General features: G+C 42.8%; 2 protein-coding genes across 3 annotated transcripts in view; one reads left to right on the forward strand and one right to left on the reverse strand.

Annotated features, from left to right (window-relative positions):
* ZNF462 (zinc finger protein 462) overlaps positions 1-20,995 on the reverse strand; it is a 151,856-nt gene extending 130,861 nt beyond the window's left edge. For both annotated transcript variants that reach the window (XM_025360577.1, XM_025360576.1), the window contains exon 1: positions 20,737-20,995. The gene's annotated coding sequence lies outside the window, so the exon portion shown is untranslated. The remainder of the gene's footprint in view (positions 1-20,736) is intronic.
* Positions 20,996-23,549: 2,554 nt separating this feature from the next.
* On the forward strand, positions 23,550-24,128 carry LOC112608737. The gene is given in 4 exon segments (XM_025360803.1): positions 23,550-23,594; positions 23,596-23,961; positions 23,963-24,067; positions 24,069-24,128. Coding segments are annotated over 4 exon segments (576 nt in total).
* The last annotated feature ends 746 nt before the right edge of the window (positions 24,129-24,874 follow it).

The following is a 24,874-nucleotide window of genomic DNA, read 5'->3' on the forward strand; positions in this document are numbered from 1 at the left end:
TAACACATACTTTATATTAGAATGCGTTCCAGGAAGCATATGGCATTAGAACTAGGTCAACCATTAACCAAATAACAGGAAACTGCTCTGTAGCGCACACCCTTCAAAAGCTTGCTTAATGAGCTGGCTCTTCAGAATATGTCCTTCAGTGAGGTTGGGACTAACAGGATCCATGGGTTTCTTTAATGCTGCAAGGTCACCTAATACCTAGAAGGCTTCTGCACATAGTAAACTTTCAATGATCTAAATCATTCCATTGAAATGTTCAATAACTAAAGTCAAAGGTGAAGAAGGATGTTTTCTGAATCTGCTTGACCATCTTTAAAGAACATGACTATCATCCTGGTTCCGTTGCTTCATTCTTCCAATTTTGTTAAATTGATAGGAAACACTATATACTCATCTTTTTTTTTCCATGACATTTTTCTCTATATTCCTTGAGGCTTCCATACCACCAATTTACCCTACAAAATACATGCCACCATCCATTTAGACTTAATAGGTCAAAGAAAGTCCTGGAAAAAGACCTATCTTCCTCTTTCATATAAAACTGCAAATGAGTTTTCTCCAGAACCAATGGCCTTGAATCACTGAATATTCTTGAGTTTGAATTTTTCTTCTCCAATGTTTCAGACTCAATTCTATGAAATTTAACTCTATAATGCACTGAAGAATCATTCAGGATCATACTAGTAAAATGTCATCCTCACATTAGTATCTTTCAAAAGCTACCAACAAACAACTTCTCCTTGGCTGCTTTAACCTAGACTGTCAGACATTTTTTTTTTTCCATGTTTAACAATCTTTAATTCAACTGTAAAAGTTCAATACAAGCCATTTATTGGGCTTGAGATTTGTTGGTCTTTTAAAAACAAGAAATGGGGAAATGCAACAAAATGATCTTTCCACTTTTCAAAAGCTTTCAAGTAAAGGACAGATCACAGGGCCATAAAATATCCATTTAATCAAATCCACTGTCACCCCCTACCAATTGTCCTACACCCATTCCACAATCTTAATACATATTCCTGAATGAAGATTTACAGTTCAGCTTTGCTTACATAACCATCTAAAAAATACTCAGCACCAGTGCTTCCTATATGCCAAACAAATCATGTAACTACTTCAATATTCATTTCTTCTTTTTAAAACAAAGGGGGCAGTTATTTGTAGAAAGCAATACTTAACCTCCAGATACATTTCCCAGAAATGGTATATGCCATCAAAGGCCTAGACACTCTCATGCTTTCAATGTGGAATACCTAACCTAATGTGCACAGAAGCATGAATGGCAAAGTTGAAGATCAATATTATAACTATTTTTCTATTTATTTGAAGTACAGTAAAAAAAAAAAATTGGTACAATTTGGAAATTCAGTGGCACAAGGTACACTGCCATAACTTGAGGGACATTATACAGTAAAAAAGAAAAAAAAAAGGAAATAAAAAGGAAAAAAAAATTCTCCTGTTCCAAACACTGCATTACATCATTTTACCTGCCCAAACAGACCATTTACAAATATTAGGTCAATAAACGGCTAGACTGTTAAGACATTCTTACTTCAAAATGTATATAATATGGGTTGTAGAGGTGGGTAGTTTCCTTTGAGAACTTACATTAACTTTCATTTTTTAATTGAATACTATAGGTCTAGTGATGTTTCAGGCAGCAATGACTGCTCAGAAGCAGCTAACAGACTATTTTGTTTCAGATATGTAGGCATTTTTAAAGAACTGATATTTAGGAGCAATATGACAGTTTTAAAAATGCTAGGTTTGGTTTACAGAGACTCCATACATTTTGATTGTGTACATCTGTTTTAGGCACTGCTCAAGGCACTAGTGAACGATGGAGACTCAGCCTGCCTTTCTGTAGCTTCTAGTCTAGACCTGCTCAGGAACTCATTATGAAACAAATCAGTGGTTGGCCTTCAAAGTTGATCAGCTAAGTTTTAACTCAGTAAGATCTTTTTCCTGAAACTAGTCAATAAGGCTTCCTGCGCACCAACACAAAGAGTTGCACACTGGACTAGAGGTGGCAGAAAAAAGGCTTGTAACACATTAAAACTGTTAAGACATTTGGATTCTAGATAATCAAATAGCTTACATCTGTGCCATTCTTGGAAAATTTCAGGTTTACTATAGAGGAGTTAGTCATGTAGCAATAGTCAAAACAAAAAACCAGAACCTCATCTAAGGAATTTAATATATAATCTATTACAGAATGTTCAAGATAGCACGAACAGAGGGTAAGGTACTTTTCTTCCCTTTTACCAGATTTTGGAGTCATGTTTCATAGGGGAGCACGCTGGCTTTGAAAAGTCACCATATAATAAAAAATACTGCTCAGCCGCTTTAGCCAAAAGGTATATGTTTACCAATCTCACCAGTACAAGCTTCAAGGAGCGCTCAATTGGGATTTCATGTAAAACTCAGGTATATTCTGACTTCTAATCAGATAGTCACTGTTTAACAGTGCTCTACCTATAATAAGTGTTTAATAAAAACTCAAAGATGGGAAGAAAGAAAATTAGGATTTTTTTATGTGTCCACTATATGTCAAGCTCTGCACTGGAGATTTATTTTCCTGATTTCCTTTATTCTTCATAAGAACTTTACAAAGTGGATTTTTTTTTCCAGATAGGGAAATTGGGGATCAAAGATTAAATCATTCCCTCAAGGTCACCCAGTTACTCACCGGCTCTGAGTATGATCTTTCCACTATACACCATGGCCCTCACCACCAAGGTCCTCACAGGCCTACCAATACTGACAGAAAAGGGTCCCCCTTCAACGTGTCCTCTGCACTAGAATCAAGTGCTCCTCCCTCATATGAGTGCACGCTGCTGCTCTCAACATAATCTCCAGGTCTAGTGTTTGAAAAGATGGTCTAGAGTTTCTCAGAGGGCCCAAACACTGATGATGGAACAGGGTCAAGCCAGTTCCTAAGATACGAAGCAAGATGAACTCAGCAGGTCCTCCTGCCAACTGTCCTCGTCCTTACTCATCTGGCGAAGCATGCCAAGGCCTGCCTGGAATGACGCAGGAAAGGGTCACCATGGGTGATCCTATACCCCTCCAAATTGTTACAAAATAAAACCTCAGCGCTGAGACAGGCTGGCTCCTTGAAAACCTGCCCATATTGTTTTGTAGGAATCAGAATTCTTAAAGAAACTATTTGTATCTATCAACGTCGGAGTTAAACCCAGGAGGAACGGAGTAACGTACAGGTCTAAAGGTGAAAGGTCTAAGAATCTGTGCACCCAATCCATCTTGGGAGTCCAGGTCCCCACACTGCCTACTAGACATTCCTTTTTAATTCACAAAGGAACCAAAATGTTTTACTTTTCCCTTAGACTGAAGTTCTGACGACAAACACATTTAAATAGAGAAATACAGATGAGTATCAGTTATAAAAGGCCCAACTTAAACCATTAATAAAATTATATCCCAACAACCACTCTTTCTATCCTAGCTGCTCCACAAAACTGACACCAGAAAGGCAGGATCACTGAAATTTAGAGCTACTTAACATAAACAAACACAAAGTCCACAGTTGGGTTAGGAGATGTGGCTAATTTTAGATGAGTGTTTTACACGGGATGCAATGGAGCCTTGGACTTCTCACTGGTTTAAGGCAGCCCTCGTACCTACATTTAGCCAACACCACCTCAAAGTTTTCTCAGCTATGGAAAACAAGTGGTGAGGTAGCTGAAAGAAGGAATTCATTTCTGCACTGTGAAGTTCTCACAGGCAAACTGTCCAGTCTGTCCCAGCTCCTGGACTGCACAGACTCAGACAGCATCATGAGCTGACGCCGAGAAGATTTCAGCATTTAGGAATATCTGAAGAGTCAGGCTTTGCAGTGCTTCCACTGATCAGCATCTGAGGCCAGTATTCATTCAAGAGAGGCTGTGAAAATCCTCCTGCGCGGGTGGCAGAAATTGAGAGGGCTCTTGGTGATTACGAGCAGCTCTGTGTCCCATTCCTAGGAAAGCTCTGGAATACTCCATGCCTTGAATGCATACAGAACACAGTCTCAGATATTAGAAACAAGTTAAATATCATGTTAAACTGGTACAAGGATCCACGATTCCAAGAGTCAGTGAGTTGCTCTCTCTCCCTTTAACACAGCTGTGAAGTCCACTGAATGTCCAGCCAAGTGTACTTGTGAATTTCTTCCCCTCTCATGCCAGTGAGAGGACCTGGTTTCAGCCTAGTGGTGTGATGTACTTGCTCATCAGCTTTCAGGTTTAACAAGGGAAAACAATCTACCCCTCAAATTGTAGAAGCTTTCTTTCCAGGGGAACTAGACAATCCTGATGGCTCTCTCCAGTTACATAGCAATTATGTAATTGCTAAGCTTCTGCAGAATCACTGGAACCATTCTGCAGCCTTCTACCGACTACAGCTGCAGCACAATGTTCCGAGATGATTGCAGGCTTTGAATGGATGGCCGGTCTCAAATCTGAGCACAAAGGGACATACAATGGGATTCCATCTCAAGCACAAAGATGCTCCTGCCTAATGAAGCCCTTTCTCCTCCTCCCAGTCTGGGCAGTAAACTCTTTCCTTTGCCCGCCCTACATGTGTGTGGAATGTGGTTTACTCTGTTTATGCTGACAGGTTCCAAAAGAGGCAGAAAAATCAGCTGAAGTTTTGCCATGGACCATGCACAAGGTAATCATTTAACACATAATGTGAAAGCTCCAGAAGAGGACAAGAGACAGGGTTGGGGGGTGGGTGGAAAGCATCTCTCTAGGCTTCCTGCACTGGCATGAAATGACTGCTTCCCTTCCTTCTGCCAGCTCCAATCCTTCATGTTGACATTACACATCCTGTACTGTAGATCCACCCCCATGCTGCTGCTTGCCCAGCTGAATTATCTCCTGCGTCACAGCGGTGGTAACAGAACTGCTGGCTCGGCAGACCTGAAAGCACCATTTCAATGCTTAATGCATTCAGCAACTGGACACATTACCAGTGTGTCAGGGCTGCTTTGTGGCCCTCTCAGCAGCCATGCAATACTTGACCTAACCTTCTGCTAACCAGATGGTCTGTTTGCCTCTTGGGACCAAACCATTAAACTTTACTTTATTAAATTCTATCCAAATGTGGGGACAGTTTACAGCAGCGTGTCTGGTTCATCTCCAACAGGGTTGCTAAGATGAAAATGACCTAAAAATAACTGGAAACTCTACTTCACACCAACAGAGAACAAGATATTTTGGAGTAAATATTTAAATGATCTGCCAGATTACGAACCACAGCAGCACTGACTATATGGTTAGCAGATTATATTGTAAATATATACACACAAAGATGTAGAAATGAATGCATCTAAACAGGAATCCACTACCCACAGCCTAAGCCACTCTTCACCATCCCCTGGCTCCAGGCTATTTGAATGTGGCTGAGGACACCTATCTCCATCATAATCACTCAATTACCAAAACAAAGAGCCTAACACAACTGTGATAGAGAGATCTCATATCCCCTGGGTTTGACCACCTACGCATACTGCAGTCATGCTTAGTACTCAAAAGGAGGAGCTCAGTAAGTGTTCGATGAATGAATAGAGGTATGGGCACATGTTCCTTAAATCAACAGCTTCTATAAAACACATGAAGATGAAGACACTAAATTCTTTCCAACTCTATCATCATCCCACAACTGCTAACTAAGTATGTAAAACCAGGCATTGGACGAATGGCAAGAGCATGCCATCTGTACCAGAGTCATTGGGTGGCCCCTAATTGATCATTGCAAATGAACTGTAGAGGTGGTCATTTACTGGGCCCCTGGCAGGGTGCTGAACACTTTACATATATTATGCCTCTCAGGCTTCACCAGAGAGAGAATTCCACTTTAAAGATAAGAAACTGGAGCAGAGGAGCAATTAGGAGCTTGACCCAGGTTCACAAAGCTAGGAGGTGGCAGGCAGGGTGTGAATTCAGGTCACACCCCAAAGTCAATCACTTTCCCACTACTCTGTAGTCACAAATAAACAAGGATCCTTCAACATGTCAAGAACTGAGCACATATGACAGTGGCATTCCCAAATAAAATACATCTCTTAAAGAAGTAACCAACTGGACAACCTTCCCACTCCCAGTCTTTAAGGGGTCCTAGGGAGTCCAGGATTCCATTCCCACTCTTTCATCCCATATTTCTTACTGTACTGAGGGCATTCTGTACTAATAACCACTGCCACAGCCACAGCTACATCTCTACTCCTTTAGTTTTGAGTTCTACCCTTTGAAGACCAAAAATCTCTCATTTAGGAGAATCCTAGAGATTTAAACACCAATAAATAAACACAAGGTTTTTCTTTCCTCCTCAAATAGCTCTGGACACAAAGTTAATGTGGCAACTCTAAAGTTTATTTATAATTAAAAAATAATAACATTCTGGCTGGGCACAGTGGCTCACACCTGTAATCCCAACACTTTGGGAGGCCGAGGTGGGCGGATCACTTGAGGCCAGGAGTTCAAGACCAGCCTGGCCAACATGCTGAAACCCCATCTCTACTAAATATACAAAAAAGTAGCCAGGCATGGTGGTGTGTGCCTGTAGTCCCAGCAACTCGGGAGGCTGAGGTGGAAGAATCACTTGAACCCAGGAGGCAGGGCTTGCAGTGCACTGAGATCATGCCACTGCACTCCAGTCTGGGCAACAGAGCAAGATCTTGTCTCAAAAATAATAATAATAATGATAACAACAACAACATTCCAAGGACACCTTTATTTCTCTGGAAATTTCCCAAATGTAAAATAAATAAATAAATAAATCATGGGTACTTTGCTTGTACAGGTGGAAAATCACCAGATGGTTTTACCAAAGAACCACTTACATGTTCTTCATCTTTCCCACTAACATTCACACCACCACCACCACACCACTGCCACACCACCACCACCATACCACCACCACCAATAAAGCTACCAATGAATGTCCTTTTGGCCAGACCCAATAAAGTAAGTCTGGTTAGGCCCTACCAACGCCACTCCACATTTTCCACATTTTAAAATATCACCTACTCTTAAAACACTCTAAAATTAGTCTCCTTACCCATAAGGTCTGAAAGCATCTGATATTATAGTACATTAGTAAAACCAAGTAGATGTGGACTATTAAAATAAACATTTGCACAGAGAAAACCAAAGCATTTCTAAGCCAGGCTACAGGGCAGTCCTCAAACTGGCTAAGAGATACCTATGTGAGTAGAGCAACAGTGAGGCAGACAACATTTATATAAACAGCACAGCCAATATTTTCTCTGCAATAAGGACAATTTTCTTAGACATATTATTTTTGCCAGAATGATACCAAACAATAGGAACAGTAATAACATCTTTCTTCTGAAAAGCTTGAAAAACTTCATGTTTATTAAAAATTGTTCCCCTACAACACTCCAGGGAATAGCTCTGCAAGGTCAGGTTGAAGGCGTTGTTACCATATAAATGTACTTTTTCCAAGAGGAAATGGCATCATTCTCGGGTAGTTTACAAGCTCCTACTGAATGCACACACAGCAATACGGAGTGCTGCTTCATCCACAAACCATCAGTTCAAGACGTAGTAAAGTCTACCTGGGAATGGACAACTGCAGCAAAGACTGCTCATCAGGAAAGGGAGACACAGCACAAAATTAAACAAGCGGGATTCCAAAAACTGAGTTTAAGACCAAGAACAAAATGCCTAATATACTGACCATAGATAAATGGGGCAAAGCCCTGGAGACGATCTCTGCCTCAGTTTCTCTATCAGTGAGGAAGGAAGAAACTATCACTTTCAGTGGCCATTATGAACCAGGACTCTTAGACACATATTATTTTTTAATCCTTATGTTAGTTCAACAGATTCAAATTATAATAATCCTTATTTTACTAGGAAATCATGGGGACAGAGAGGTTAAATGACTTACTCAAGGTCCCACAGCTAGTAATGGACAGAGACAAATTTCAGCCTCAGCTTGTGTGGCCCCAAAGAGTACACTCCACCCACTACACATCACTTTCTTAACAGAGACCCCTGCACAGAGAATTGCATTTTCACCCCAGAAATTCTAAGAGATGACTATTTGTACTTTTGATGCTTTAGAGAAAAATAAGTGCCTAGAGAGTATCTATCACTATGTATAGAGATACATGTGTGTACATATACATACATATGCACATATATACATATAAAGCAATTTATACAGTAGCTGAGTTCCTAGTTGTTCTTTAGACAGATGTATTGCACTGAAGTTCAGCCATGGTATGCAAGTTTTAAGTGCATTATTTTCCCATATAACTGCATGTCACAAAGGGAAGGCTGCCAAATGACAATCTGGCCTAGTGATTCACGGTGTCACGCTGACATACCCACACTGTATACTGTATCACTTCTGATACAGGTTGTTGTTTGTATTTCCTGGAAATCATTGACTTCATTTGGGAGATAAACAGTAAACAATGTCCCTAGTAATGACATGTTCTTTTTTATACCGGAATACACTGGCAGCAAATTTCATAATTTGGAGGAAAGGAAGGGGTGATAAAAAGTTAAAAGTTCTCGATTTACAGTTCCCTCAAATCTTAGTGATCATGTTGCTAAGGCATTATCTTAAACACAGATGACTCTCTTTTTCATTTTAAGATTATGCCTTATAAAGTAAAAGATCTATTCAAATGAATCATATTCAATCGACTTAACAGGTTTCATGTGCTGAGGAAAATAACAATCCAGCCAATTTGGGAATTTTATGCTTCAAAATTCCTATTTGCTGATTTATGAAAGCTCTGCAGTTATACTTGACCCCTAAAAACTTAAGAATTTCTTTTTCTGTAGACACCAACACAAGCTATACAATATGTGCATGGTCACAGACAAAATAATATTGCCATGACCTTTCTACTAAGATGGGGTAAAGATCATGGAAAGGGGGCAAGAGGGGAAGAAAGAACAGGCAAAAGCACATTGGAAACATCAGATATTCACCGTTAAGGAGCTGCTTCAAATAAGATTCCTAACACTTACCTATGCTGGGGTCAATTTTGGTAATTGTAGTTGACGTCTAGAAATGGGGTTATGAATATAATTATCATGAAGCAGCAATTGGGCAATCACAACCTAATTAAGCCCACTGACTAGATTATCTTGTTTTCCCCTAATAATCACCTAACATTTAACACTTGCTAATTTCAGGACCTATGGGTGATGTTCATTCATTATTAACAAGCTACAGCCACTGGTCAGAAAAAGAATGGGTGAGGTATTCTGAAACACTGAGTCAACCATGGGGCAGGGATGAATTTCAGGAACAGCTGACATCTGTTCTTCAACACCACTTCAGTTCTCAGGCCCGCAAAATTGCTAATTGGAGGCAAAGCCACGGGAGAAGATGGAATGAATGACAAAAACTTCCACACAAGTGGAAGGATACAATTCCATCTCCTTAAATCCGTGCTATTTTATGTGAATTATACAATGTACTTTTTAAATTATCATAGAATCCGTCTTTGAAAATGTGGTTTTCAAGAGAATCAATGATTCCTTTGCCAGGCCTGCACACATGAACTTTCTACATTTACCTCCTTAGAACATATCCCAAGCTTCCTCTCCTATGGAGCCCCTCACGTTGAATGTGTTCGCAAATTCCCAATTCTCACTGTATCCACAAAGATATGTTGACCCAGTTCACCTTGTTTCCTGCAAAGCAGTTCCTGAGGGTAGTCTGGGTAGGTTTCCTCAAAAAATTAAAAGGAAAACTGAAGAAGCCCATTGAGAACTGGTCTTTGAGACAGGCTGCTCTCTGAGGGATTATCCTAGAATGCTAAGCACTACTGCCTAGGGTCACAGTTTATGCCGTCCAGGGCTGAATGGAGTTCCTATTCCTCAAATTAGAAATTCCACCCTGAGAACAACACGCTTCAGTTCTATTTTACTCTCTTTAACTATACAGTTCCATTGTTCACTTTATATGTTTTTTCTGAGCTTTTTTTTTTTTTCTATTTTAATCCTTTATCTAAGAAAATAACGGTTTTTATAAATTGGGTAGATAATGATACGGATGAGAAGTAAAAATGGATGACTTTGTGGCCTTCTCTAGTACACTTTATAAACAGGACATGTGTTTATCCTTCTGCAAAGGTTTTGATTATGGGTCTGTCTGGGGACCAGAGATCAACCGAATAGATCCACAGCAAAGTTAAGATTTTATAAAACCACCACTAGTTTCTTCAGGGCTGAAGAATCTACTCAGCAACTAATGTCCAATCACCATTTGCAGAAAAGCTACTCTCCTGGATACCGTAGGGATATCTGGATCTGCTCTATCTCCCTTAGCACAGTGTGTCACTCTATTAGGGACACTTGTGCTCATCCATAAACTTACTACGTTGTAATGTTTCAGAGAGAGGCAAATAAAACCAAAGCACTCATCACATCTCCATGATCTAAACAGAGCACATGGTGATCACGAAAAGGGGTGGGGGGTACTAGCACCCACACTTTTAAGAGAATCTGCACCATGTCCCAAAAATGACCATTAAAGAGTAGAACTAATTTTCAAACATCTGCGTAGCTGTTGAGAACACTTCTCAGGCTGATAGTAACCAGAGCCAACATGGGGCACCGAGTTTTCAAAAGTGGCCCTATGAAGAAAAAAAGTACAACACCTTTTCTGCAAAAAAAAAAAAAAAAGTCACACAGCACATCAACAGGTAGATGGCTCATTTTTTTTTTTTTTTGAGTCTGATATAATTTTAAAATGTTTATTCCCTAAAGTGTCCCCTACATGGTCTCTTGCTTTTTTTCCCTATCATCTCCTCTCTAATTCAGAAAAGGGCGCTCTTCAGTTAAACACACTTCCCCAAGCTATTACAGTAAGTCATATATCTCATATCAACCAATATATTATAATTAATTTTCCATTATTCTCAGATTTCTTTCCAGAACTCCAAGGATATACTCCTGGCATAAGCAACTGGAAGAGATAAACCATGAAGAACATAAGCTATTAGCAGATGAAGTAATAACCAAGGCTGGGTCCCACCAGTTGAGAGCCAGGCCTCTGGAGGCAGTCCCCCATTCATGTGAATCCTGGCTCCCCCACTTTGCAGCCTCATGACTTTGGCTAAATTACTTTACCTCCCTAAACCTCAGTTTCCTGTACCCTATGAACAGTCCCTGGTTCATATTAAATGTTAGAAAAAAATAAAAACCATTGTCCAGTATTAACTGTGAGTCAGTCCAGGAGGGAAGACAACATTTTTTAAGGTCCTATGTGGTATTCCCACTCTGTAGAGTTGGCAGATTTTTTTGATGAAGCAATCATATTTATTTTCTATTGTTCTTACCCAATATTAGAACAGACAATATTCAATTGACAGCACAAAGGGGAGAAGTTCTGGCAGCTGAACTCTGATATTCAAATTAAAATGGTCTCTTCTGAGGACGGCACGGTGGCTCACACCTGTAACCTAGCACTTTGGAAGGCTGAAGCAGGTGGATTGCGTGAGCTCAGGAGTTCGAGACCAGCCTGGACAACACGATGAAACCCCATCTCTACTAAAATACAAAAAATTAGCTGGGCATGGTGGCTTGTGCCTGTAGTCCCAGCTACTTGGGAGGCTGAGTCAGGAGAATTGCTTGAACCTGGGAGGTGGCAGTTGCAGTAAGTCGAGATCGTGCCACTACACTCCAGTGACAGTGCAAGACTGGGTGACAGAGCAAGACTGTCTCCAAAAAAAAAAAAAAAAAGAAAGAAAATGGTCTCTTCTACAAAGAATCCCTTCCCACTTATTGTTATTAAATACTAATTAGTCTTCAAAGAAGACTAAGATAGAAAACACTGAAGAGAAAAGATTCTGGGTGATAAGTACTTGTAGCTGGTATCTATCTTTGGTCATCTTCAGCTATAACCCAGCATTCAAATTGTACCCCAAACGAAGGACCCCTCCATCAGGCCCATGGCAATCTGGGTTGAATGGTGCTCAACTGCTGACTAATGAGTCATAACACAGAGGGATGATGTAATTAGGGATTAGAATGGCTAAACATTCTGGACCACAGTGGCCTTATTTTGGATTTTAAAATGCTGGGACCGGATGGACAGACCAGCCTGTGACGCTTGGCTCAAGCCAATGGCTGAATCCCAAACTGACGCCAGGTAGTAGTCCATTCCTTTCCCCTCTGAAAAGGCATGTCTTTGTTCTTCATTTCTTCTAACACCCAGGGCGTAGGTAGAGAAGCTCTATGGATCACTTTAGAGAGGACTATCACATTTTCTGCCCATTAATAATGCAGCTATTTTCTGCTGTGCTCTATTCTCCGTTCATTTTCCAGGAAAATCTCCACCTAGGCCTACTTAACCAGTTCCCTTGAGTTTCCATCTGTCCTTTATCAGAAAGGCTGTAATTGTAACCCCAAAGTCACATAAATTGTCCTCCAAACCCAATTCTATTTTTTACAATAGGAACTGGCCAAAGAATGTGGACCTGAGCACTGGTCTTCGTATTTCACACGTGTTAGGTACCAAATTACAAGGTCTTTTTCTACTTGCTATATTGCTTTCTTAAAAGCAATGCCTTACTTCTTCCCGTAGGCTCTTCCCCCAGTGGACAGACTTCTTCAATTTGGCTAGTCCATTATTTTCCTGCTTCTCTTCTTCTTTTCCTTCTCCTATCCAACCAGTCACTCCTTCCCAGCAAATTTCCACCATATAATTACAGCAATGCTTTAGCCTACTTTCCTGTTAGCTTTAACAACCTTGTCTATTTTCTACTTGTGCTGATGCTACTGTTTGCTTTTCTGACGGGCTAATCCATGTATCCTTTCAAGGCCTAACTTCCCTACCATGATAGCAGCTGGAGCTCTAATTCACAGGTGCCTTCCAAAGCTTTTCATTAGCAATAGAAATGAGATGGTTTAGAAACTCATTTCTTAATCTGCAGGTGAGTATTAGAACCTTTGTGCAGCAAATATCTTTCAAGTATCCCACATTGTGCCACTGCACAATTATTTTTGGAGTAATAGGGACGATGTTAAAGCACATTTGCAGTGTTAACAGGGAGAATATTCCCTTAGAGGACATGGCTCCCATCCCCCAGTCTCTGGCATTTCCCAGTTCAAAAGAGAGGCACTCAGCTGACATGAGCAAAACCAAAGAATAATGGCATTACCTTCTTAAATCAGAACAGGAAAAAGAAGAATTCCAAAATTTGGAGGCCTTAGCGTGTGTTCTGGTTCAACTGCCCAGACGAGAACTTAGAGAGTGAGTTTGGCCTTCCCCAGCTGGGCTCTGTGGCGGCTAAGCCTCTCCACAAATCCTGGGCTTAATTACTTCTGACACAGTTGTCTCACCTGGGCCTACAGCTCCTTTTGTGCTCCAACCAAGCTGAATCCAAAGGTAATACTTCGCTTCCTCATCTTGGGCAAATGTTTAATTTCCTACTAAGTGATCCTCAAACATTTTAATCAGGATCTATTGGTTCCTAGCAGAATTTTCTCCATCTTTCCTGGTGTGGTCTTTGTTAAAATTTGTCTATGTGAAGGTCTAGCAAATAACTTCCTGAATTATACAGTTCTCATCTTCAAGTATTTATTTTTTGAACAAATAAGTACCTATCAAACTTCCTTTCACCCTAAAGAACAGGGTCTACTCTTTGAATAAGGTTGGGGGTAAGATGTGGACAGGCGCAGCACGAGTATTTTATTAATATCCAGAAGCAACATGCAGTAAACTGAACAAGCAAACACATGAAAGCAAGGAAATCAATACCAAAATACCCATGACCTGGCACACAAAAAAAACTTTCTCTCCAAGAATAACTCAAGAAAAAATGTCTCCAGCTAGGAATTAGGCAAGAATGCTTTGAAGACACCAAGTAATCTGCTCACCAGAAGTAAAAGGCAATGCATTTGTAGGTGACAATACTAGCACCTCCTCACACCACACCGCTCTATCCTTCTAAGCCACGAAAATAATTAACTTTGTGTTGGAATCACACACACATCTAAAGACTTTAAAAACCCTATATGTGCTTCAGCTGATGAGGATAGGAGGCCTTAGAAAAAGGATAAATTTTATGATAGCATTTCCAAGCACAAAATGTACATCCAAATTCCTTCCAATGGATTTCCCTTTTATCAGTGTGTGCAGTTCTCCAAATACAAAGTTCAAGGGGGAAAAAAAAATCCAAAAGAGCTTCCTAGCATAACGCAAATACAATCTAAATTCATAAAAACCCATTTTCCCACATTTGGAAACTTCTCCTGGGTCTTATAAATCCAAGAGACAGTTCAACTTACAATTATCTTCTCCCCAATGCCCCCCCCAACCCAAACTTTTTTCTTCTTCCTTTAGTACTGGCATGCAAACCATGCTGTTTTAACTTCTTTCCTGTTCTCCCAGTTCTTCTGGAACATTTTATTTTCGACAGTCAACTCATTTGGAGGAGTGCCACACTGAGGTTCAACTGTTTACAGCGTTAACTGTGTTTCTGCCAGAAGGTCCACATCCAGCACTACCTTCTCCAGACTGCCTCCTGGATTAAAAATTGATGCATTCGTTTGGACGGAGCTTAGGAAATGTGGAAACTTCCAAACATCACTCTTCTTCTCTACAAAATCACTTTTGCTCATCCAAGAAGAGACAGAAGTGGAAACCCATTGCACCCTTCCTTACAGGACTGTCCCATTGCCCATGGTTAAATGTTGTTTGTGTTGTTAAAAGTCACTTTAAGGATGATTTCATGTATACTGGGAAAATGGGAAAAGGTTAGCCACTGGTCTGCAAGAGAGTTCGGCTCCAAGAAGATACACGGAGGGCACATTTTGAATGAGTAAGAACATTGGAAAACCACCAGTAATTGTTTCAGACTGGATTTCACCCTCTCAGCCATTCATCAGTATTACAAAATGGCATCTCTGAAAGGAGCCAATTTAAATCTGCACCACGTTGCAAAATAGATCCTCAGAGTCCAATTGTGGGCACTATTGTAAGTTGCAATAGACTCACACAAACTTCCAAAGAAGGGCATTTGAAAAGGGCTCCCAAGCCCTTGGATGATGGAATGAGAGATGAGAGCAGCAAAGATGAAAAGAAAAGTACAGCTGCAAACCCAGGAGCTAACACTTTACTGAATGTCACATGAACAAAATTGGTCTCTGGATCTACGAATGAAGCCACGCTCAACCCTGGGCTCCCCAACACGTTAAATCCAACTAAGAAAAGTTCATACTCCTGCCCACTAGTGTATGAGCACAAAGTTTCTCAGAAAGCCGTGGGCCCTGGAGAAGACAGCGGCTATTTCACAACCCTCAACAATCAAATGCAATGGGGTAGTGGAAAGGGCACTAGGCTGGAGTCGGCCGACCTGAGTTCTAGGCCTGGCTTGGTTACAACTGAACTTTCTGACCTTGTGCAAGTCACTTCATGTCTTTGTGCCAGTTTCCTCTTCAGTATAATGCAAGTGGAGGGAGGAGACTTAAACTAAATGATCTAGGGCCTGAAACAACTAGCTTCTAAATTGGAAGTTCTGCCTGGTGAGTATTAAATACCCAACAGTCCTTACTTATAGTGTACATATTTGTCACTTTTAAAATAATTTTATGTTAATTTCTACATGAGAAATAACATTTTTGGTCCTCATCCCGAAACTTCAGTTTTCACTCCCTACTCCCTAGAGTTCTTCCACATAACAGTAAGTGCCTCTTTTCCTTTCTTTCTTATTTTTTTAAGCAACCTTCCCCAAACTAAGACTTGTGCTATTAAAAGAGCTTAGAACTTCCCATTTCCTTGCTAGGGCTAAAATTAAACTGTCCATTCCTTAGGGCCCAACATAACATCTGCCAGATGTCTTGGCATATCACACAAGGACAGGAATTTTCTTCTAGCATTATCTATTCTCCTCTCTGTTTTCTCATAATCAATTAATAGGTCACCAATACCCAGCTAATGTCTCTCTCAAAGCCATCATACTCCGTAAGTATGTGAAACTCACAAGATACTTGCTTTTACATACACTCACACACACTGACTTTTTTTTTTTCCAGTTCACTGGATTTTAGCTTTCAGTCATGGAAATATTCTCCCTTCACTTCTGTTGAATATACCAACCTCCCCAGTCATACATTCATATCAGATCCTTAGCAGTAAGAGTCCATTATGTATCTCCTAATTGTGACTGCAGCATTGTGAAACAGCATCTCTGTTCTCCAATTATCAGTTCAGAATAGCTGATACAGTTTTGTCAATTTCATGATGTAGTGAAGTGTAAGTCTGAAAAAGGCACATGCCATAAAGAAGATAAGTAAGGTTACCTTAACCAAGAAATCGCAACATCAAGGAATAATTTAAGACAGAGTAGACCCTATTAAACTCCATCACACAGAAAAAGGACTCTTTCCCATTGCAACTTTACCATTCCTTTCTTTCAGGAAAACCGACCACAAGTACTCTAAAGTCCATTAGTAGAGTTGGATTTTTTTTCTTCTGCTGTCTTCCGGAAGACTCATTAGGAAGAGTAGATAAGTTTGGTTTTTTTTTTCTCTAAAAGTTGTCTCCAACTCCAAAGAGTAAGGGGGAAAAACAATTCCTCGGGGAATGTGGTCAATGAATTAGACTGACATAAATCCAATATGAGACATATTATGGAATGTGAGGATACAAGAATTTTTCTTATGGCAGTGTGCATCATAGCTCGCAAATATTTCTCCATGATTTCTCCTTGTGATATATTAGAGCCATGGCAAAAATTTGCATAATAAGCCACATGAACTTGTTGCATAAACAAAAATGATCTTTGAGCTTTGACATTAAATGAAAATGTCTGATTTAATACTTTTTATTTCTCTCATGATGGTTTATTCCAAAATACTTGTCTTAATTCAAATGGGTATGTCTAGAAAAACTCAAAAAACCACGTCCTTAAATATTGTGGTGTTTGCCATGTTGGTGAAGGGCATCAGAGATGGATGTGTCTTAGATAACCAGTTAGAATGCACTCCCAAATTCCAAGATGCCTCTTAAATACCTATTTTTCCCTTCCAGAAAAGTTCAACTCTAAGACCCCAAAACATTTGCTTGCAAAGTAAAAAATGTGGAGAGTCAAACAGCTGGACTGACAACCAGATAGTCAGATTTTTCCCCCCTGCTGAAATAAGCAAATGAACCAATTGTCCTGCTATCAATAACAATAAAAAAAGGTATCATGAAAGTTTGTTTCAAGATCAATATATAATGTACTTATGTTTACATAAATATACATGGTTAATTAGATGTAAAATTATCTGGTAATTACTTTTCCAAATAACTCTTTATCCACTGCATCTGAACTTCCCAGTTTGGACACCCAGTTTGGTGAATCCATTTATGCATTAGCAAATTTAAATATAATATTGGTGAAATTTCACTTAAGAGCAAAAGTAATGGGATCAAAATATTACATTCAAAAATGAATAATAAAAGTTATGATTCCAAGTAGGATTTTTTTAAAGTGCCCTTGGAGAGGCCTAGGTTTTTCATAAAGGAGCAGATATCTAACAGAAGTATTTTTAAATGAGCATACACATCAACTGAAACCATACATTTTTGTCTGCACAAACATGGTTTTACTTCATTGACCATGGACAATTATCAGCTAAAGAACCATGTATTTCCCCTCTCCTTTCACACCCCTCAGAAGAACAATAACCCTCAATTAATGACACAACAGTTTGGTTTGAAAAATGTGATGTTGTCATATACAGCACTGTGCATTTACTGAGTGACAGTGCTACCAGCTACTCAACAGAATATAATTACATCTGGAATCTAAAACCACTTCAATATGCACAAAAATACTGTAGACATAAGGAACTTTACACACAAAAATCTGATACATAATGAGAAAGCAAAGCAAGAAAAATGCTGTTATAAGTTGCTCACCAATGTGTTCCTTATTTCTGTTGAAGCTGGTACCTTTCTATATTTCTTCTTAGTTGAAAGCAAGGTCCAATTAGCCTCCTTAGAATATATTAATTGGTTCTGAATCTCCTCCAAGTTTTCATTCCACCGTGGAGCCCTCCTCACCTATCTTCAACAGTTCATCTAAAATTCTTCCAACATCTTCCCTCATCCTCAAGATGGCTACCTCACCTAATGGAAAAGCAACATCTTCATGGTTGGCTTTTATAAATTCCTGAAGCATTTCGGGATTTAGTTCTTCGCTTGGGTCAATTATGTACATTCTCTAGAACTAATATGTGAAGAGCTCCCATCACTGCGTGGACAAGGGTAGGACTGGGTCCTTTTTTCAAATTATCCTCACAAAATAAATTCCTTCCTACATGTTTAATAAATTCCTCCCAATTAAAAAGGTGAAGATACCTGGACATAAGGTTTTCTCAACTGACATTGTGTTTTTCAAATTTGTTTCCATAGTGACATTGTTAAGAAGACATACTGATATTTCTGAAGACTTAGAGTACTTCAGAACACAGAAAAAAACAGCCGAAGGAAAGGGAAAGGGGGAAACAAAGAAACTAAAAGAAGGCCTAACATACAAATGGAACGACCTAAAGAGAAATGGAGAACCTGGAGAAACTGGTGTTAGTCAGTCTTAGAGTTCCTCTGAGATCTTGCAGGATTATTCTTATTATTTTTAATATTTGCAGAAATCAACCCAAATCAGACAATAAAGTCTTGCAGTGCATCAAAACATGATGATAACCAAGCCCTAGAACTCAAAAAAATCTCAGCTTAGGGCCATCACCATCTTCACAAGGAAGAAATCACATTTCCTGGTGACTTTCAGGAGACCTGGAGCAGTTTAAAGTTGTGTGAAGACCTCAGTGGAAATGTTTTAAGGTTTTTGCCTTGCCTTTCCTGAAGGAGGTCAAAACCCTTCAGGTCCACTCAAAAGGAGAAAAAAAATTCCAAAAGTTTACTTTAAAATGGAAACAAACGCCTCAATAACTTGTGAAAGCACTCCTTTGGTGGAGAAAAATCTGAGGAACCCTTAAAAGCCCTCATTTCCTTGCATAATGAATAGATAGTGAGGAACCACCACAAGGTTTCCCTCTGGAAAGAGAGGAGTAGGCAAGCAAGCCTCCTCCTCCTCCAGCCATCACCAACAGAGCTTCAAAATGGAGACATCCATAATTTTATAAACACTTCTCATCTCAGCTTTGTCTCCTGGAAACCCGCTCTCCTCCATTTTCTGGTGGAGTTACAACATGACACGGCTTACCTGACTCAGTTCCCAGCTCTTAACCAAACTAGTCACTTCCTCCAAAAACCTGCAAGCAACCTCCAGAAACAAAACCAAAGCAAACCAAACAGCCAACACAGACACTCAGACACAGCCCCCGGGAGCCCTGGGAGAAAGCCCCAACTGGTTGGTCTTTCCCCATCCCAGACGCGTGCTTAAAAATGAAACTTTTTTTTTTTTTCTTGGTTGGGGAGGAATATAAAAGGAACTCCAGGCAGCCTCCCTCCCTCCCTCTCTGTAGGTTAGAAGCTACAATGAAAAGAAAATGAGGGTTCCTTCAGGAATGGTGAACAGCCTGGAGAATGAACGTGAGAAGGAGCTTTGTGTTTTGGAGTCTGGACTGGAACCAAAGCAGACAGCTTGCAAATGGAGGACAGGGAGATAAAGAAAGGGAAAGAGGGGCTGCTCCAATGGGGGGCGGCTGCGGCTTCCCCTCGTGCCTGGAAGGAGGGCAGACCCCTGGGAACTGCACCAGGAGTGAGACGCCCCCCCCAGGCCCCTGCCTTCCTTTCTCCCTTCCTCAGGAGAGCCAAGCGTGTGTAATGGCTTCTCCTCTCCAGAAACCGTTGTCCTCCTCCACCAGACGCTTCTGAACCTCCAGCCTGGAGACAGCTCCTCAGCCGCTCCTGAACCTGCGCCCCCCACCCGGCCGGTGCCCCCCGCTCCTCGCCTCTCTGTTCACCAGCAGCACCGGCACCAGCAGCTGCAGCAGCCACCCCCCGACACATCCCGACCCCGCATCCCAACTTCGGGGAGAGAGAGAGAGCAAGAGAGAGAGCGAGAGAGAGAGAGAGAGAGAGAGAGAGAGAGCCAAATACCTGAGGAAGAGGGGGGGTGCCAATCCGCACGGCTTTGCCATCGGGCGGGGGACAGGCAGACAGAGAGGGGAAAGGAAGGAGAGGGACAGAGAAAGAAAGAGGTCAACCCGCTCAGGTCGGGGCCGCTTGCTCGGAGCTCTCCCTCCTCTGACCCTCGCTTGCTCCCTCTGGCTCTCGGCTCAGGTCTCCGGCCTCCCGCCCTCCGCCCCCCTCTCTGTCCCTACTCCTGTCCCCACACTCGGAGCATCCGTCCTAAGCCTCCAGCTCTCTTCTCACTCATCTTTCATTTTCTCTTCTCTTCATAGAACTACACGAAATTAATTAAGCCACCGCGCTCACTCCCCCCAGCAGAAGGAGCAGCCAGCAGGAAAAGCACAGCCACCTCTACTGCCACCACTACCACCTTCTCCTCCTCTTCCTCCTCCTCTTCCTCCCTCGCTTCTCCTCCTCCTCCTCTTCCTCCTCCCCCTCCTGCTCTCCCTCCTCCCCCTCCTCCTCTTCTCTCTCGCTTCTTCTCCTCTTCCAACAGCCAGTCCATGCAGGGTACTTCCTCTCCTCCCCGCTCCTCCAACCCTCCTTGGCCGAATGAATGAGCGCGTTTGTGCCTCCACCACCCCGCGCTCTCTTCCCCGGAGCACTCGGACCACCCCGAGGTGGTTGTTAATTGCAGTAACTTACAGAAGAAGCGTCCCGGCGCCGGGAGGTGCTTCGGGTTCTCCAGCCCCACCGCCTCCTTATCCTCTTTCTCTTTCTCCTCTTCCTGCTCGGGTTATTGTTGTGGAAGTTGTTTGGGAGTCTCATGTGCTTCTGCCGGGTCTCAGCAATGGAGGATCGCCATCTTCCCTGCCTTCCTCGGCTCCTCAGACTCGCTGCAGCTGCAGATGACCTGAGATATCCGTCTCTCTCCCTCTCCCTCTCTCTCCCTCCCTCCCTCTCCCTCTCACTCTCTCTCTCCCCTCTCTCCTCTTCTCTCTCCTCTCCTCCCTCTCCCTCGCGCGCTCTCTCTCTCTCCCTCCCTCTGTGTCTCTCTCTGAATAATGAGCAACCAGGGGGAGAGAGAAAGCAAGACAGAAAGAGAGAAGGAAGACAATCTTCTCCTGCCACACAAAACGCCGGAGCACCAGGGGGTGCGCGAAGCCTTTCTAATAACAACAACAACGTGCAGGAGAGAGGAAGAAAAAGAAAGAAAGAAAGAAAGAAATGAGGAAAAAGACTAGGGGAAAAAAGAGGAAGAATTATCCAAGAGCTCGAGAAGAGCAGAAGGAGAAGCTGGAGGAGATGCTGAGGCTGCTGCTGCTGTCCCCCATCCCCCCTGCTGAACCCCAGAAGGAGGCAAGGTGGTTGCAAAGTTAAGGCTGGGACATTGTCTTTGTCACTCAGAGCCAGGCCAGTGAGATGCAAGAGGAGGAGGTGGCGGCGGCAGAGGAGGAGGAGGTGGTGGTGGAGGAGGGGGAGGAAGAGGAGGAGAAGGAGGCAAAGGAGAAGGAGAAGGGGAAGAGGGAGATGAGATGAATAAAGACCTGCGGAGAAGGCGGTGCGAGGAGCGCGGCCGCCGGGCCGAGGCGTGCGCGCTCGCGTCCCGGTGGCGACCGGCAGCCCTGGCCCGCAGAGGAAGCCCCCGGTGAGGACCCTGCCCGGCAGCTCATAGCGCTCCCACCGTCAGCTCTGCCCGAGGCGCCGAGCCCGGGCCCCAGAGGGTCCCTTACTTGCATCCATCTAGAGGCCAACCTTTGCAAAGAACATACATGGGGAACTGGAGGTTGCAAGTCTAAACCCAGATCAACCACGTGGGGCTTTTTAATCCCTTTCCAGCTTGCGGTGTGAGTATTTCCAGTGAAAAGCTCAAATTGTCCATTACTGGCACGTATTTTGAAGTCTTCTCTCCTGAAATAAAGGCTCATTGTGCGTTTTATTTCTTTTCTGATATGGAAGGTGGGGGGTGGAGGAGGAAAAGCGCCCATCATTCCTAGCTTCGGAACCACCACTTTCTTTTCCTAACTTGTGAAATGTTTTGACTGCGCACCAGAAGAAAAAAAGAAAGCCTGCTTAAATAACTTTACACCCTCCAGCCCCGCGTTGTTTGCACTTTCTGGCTGATCATCTAAAGGCTCGGAAAGTAACAATCAGCGCTCCTAATGATAAGGTGTCATGGTGTTGAAGACACGCGAGCCAAGATGAAGCTTTCACACCTTGAATTTTTATTTAGTGTAATTTCCTCCGTATCGTTCTGAACTATTTCTTTTGCAAAGGAGTGGTTCCCCCTCCACCACCAGGTCGAAAGTCTCCTAAGGCTTTAATTGGACTGGGAGCGGTGGGGGGTGGGGGTGGGGGTTCTACAGTATCAAAAAAAAAAAAAAAAATCAATGCAGCAAGTCAGGAGCAATTGAAGTTCAAGGGCATGGGCTGATTGTACCATTTCTATTTCTCGGATCTTGGAGTTGGACATCAACAGCCTCAGGAGAGAGAAACGCGCAGCGCGCGGGGCAGAGACCTTAATTAAAGTTTCTTTTGTCCGCGTCTGAATTGGGGGATGTTGCTGGATTCCTTTGCATTGAGGAGCGCGCATCCGGTGAAGGCGCGGTGTTATCCTGGGCAAGACTGTCCTCTTTAAATACTCGCCCTTTCTCCTCCTTCCCCCCAAGCAACAGTCCGAGAAGATACACACCTATAAATCCATACAATAAAGGAGGAGGAGACGCGCGCGGAGTTGGTTCCCATCCGATAGCGGGGCTTCATAAACAGATCTAAATCCTCATTTTCCAGGATTTTCCCGACCCTATATTCCTGAGCAGAATCTCTCACCCCGAGGCACGATTTCACCCACTTCCAGTCAACACTTCCTGCCCTTTTCTCCTCCCACTCACATTGAAAAGCTCGGGATCCCTAAAAGGGTGTTGATGGCGGGGGTGATAAATAAATAAATAAATGACACTCTACGCGTGCGGTGGAGAAGAAAGGAGGGGGAGGGAGAGGAAAGGCGAGGAGAGGGAAGAGAAGTAAAGAGAGGAGAACAAGGCGCAGAAAGGACAGAGGCGAAAGGGGAACGGGAGTCACCGAGAAGAGAAAGAAGAAAGGAGAGAGGAGGAGGACGCTGAAGCTGTTCCGGACTGAAATGATCCCGGCTTTGTGCGGCTTTCGGAGGACTCCCCCTTCCGAGTGCCCGGAGGGACCTAGGGAAGTCCTCCTGCCCCGAGCTCCTCCCCACCGAGACCCGGGGGGTGTCTGAGCACTGGCCGCCGCCACCCCATAAATTCCTCGTGGCAACCGGAGGAAGCGCGCCAGGTCTCCGCGGTCCCTCCACTGTCCCGGCTGATAATTTACCTCTTTGTCTTTAATAAAAAGCTGACTTTTTCTGTCAAGCTCTGCACCGGGAAAATAACAATCGTATTTCAGGTTGAAAGCTCCTATTACTGCTGGGTTTTGGAGGCTGCGATAAAATCTTCATCGACGTGAAGGTACCTTCTGGGTTGGCTTGGGTCGTAAGTCCTAAGATGGGGGCCGTCCTTCCCTGGGGGCAGGGACGTAGGGAACCAGGCGGGTGGGGAGGGAGGAAGGAGCGACGAGGTCACAGGAAACCTTGGGTTTCCAAGGCTCCTGGGGCACCAAAGGGCTTCCCGCAGTCGGGGAATTGAGCCCTGGGGAGGAGCCTTTTGCGAGAACGTGAGCGCGCCCCAACACGCCTCAGACCTCGTAAACCCACTTGGCAAAGACCGGGGAAGCGGCTGGCGCACCGACTGCGGTGAACTCAAGAAATTAACCTGTGCTGCAATTAAACGGGCTGCCGCCCTTTCACACTCACCTCGAGCGACCGAGATAGAGAGAGCTCCCGAACCGGCCGCGGGGGGACCTGGCTCCACCCTCCCGTCCCAGGAGAAGAGGACAAAAAGGGGAGATGGACTTGGAGGTGGCCCCGCCCTTCACAACGCTCCAATCCTTGGAAACCAAACCTCCTCTCCAAGCCTCCACGTCTAGAAGGGACAAAGACAGCGAGGAGATCCAGAGACCAACGGGGGAGATGGTGGCTTTCAGGCTTCTGGTGTGGGTGCGTGGGGGAAAGGTACAATGGTTAAGTTTCCATCCCAAATACGGCACCACACGGTGGTCTTTAGAAGACACACTCGGTCTTTGGTTTAGAAGCAAATTGACTTCCTGAAGCTGTGAAGCGAACTATCGCAAAACTCTCTTGCTTTTTGAATGTGGGGGCGATACGAATTCAATTAATGATGCCATACACATCATCTTTTCGACTTTTTAGAAGTCACAAACGCTTTAACTCCCCAATGAAAATAATTGAAAGAGGTTACACATAAAGGGAATGGGCTTTTCTTTTTTCTTGTTTTTATTTGGGGCAATTTTTCAAATGATTAAAAAAAAACTGTATAAAAGCTGGGTCAGTCAAGGAAAGCGCTGTGGCCGAAGGTTTTCGTGAAAACCTTAGTAAACTTGGCATTTAAGTAACTGTAATTATGCTTTGCCATTAGCAGACCATTAAGATAAACAGGAGAAAGTTCACACCTCCTGCTATTTCGTTCCCTAAGAATATTCACAAAGATAATACCAGGCTAGTTGGTGGGTTATCTTCTCCATTAGGAGGGTTAATGTTTAAATTTGTTAATTAAAATACAAAAAATTTGGTTTCCTACACAGCCAACAATGTGAGGGAAGTCTCATGGGGACATCCTGACTCCTTGAAATTTACCTTTTGTTACTTTATCCTATGGCATTATCCCCTGGAGTCATATGGGGTTTCAAGACTATTAATGTTGCAGGGAATGTGAATATGTTAGAAGTCTGGACTTTCTTCTCCCTTATCATG

Source organism: Theropithecus gelada, chromosome 15, assembly GCF_003255815.1.
Source record: "Theropithecus gelada isolate Dixy chromosome 15, Tgel_1.0, whole genome shotgun sequence".
Lineage (NCBI taxonomy): Eukaryota > Metazoa > Chordata > Mammalia > Primates > Cercopithecidae > Theropithecus > Theropithecus gelada.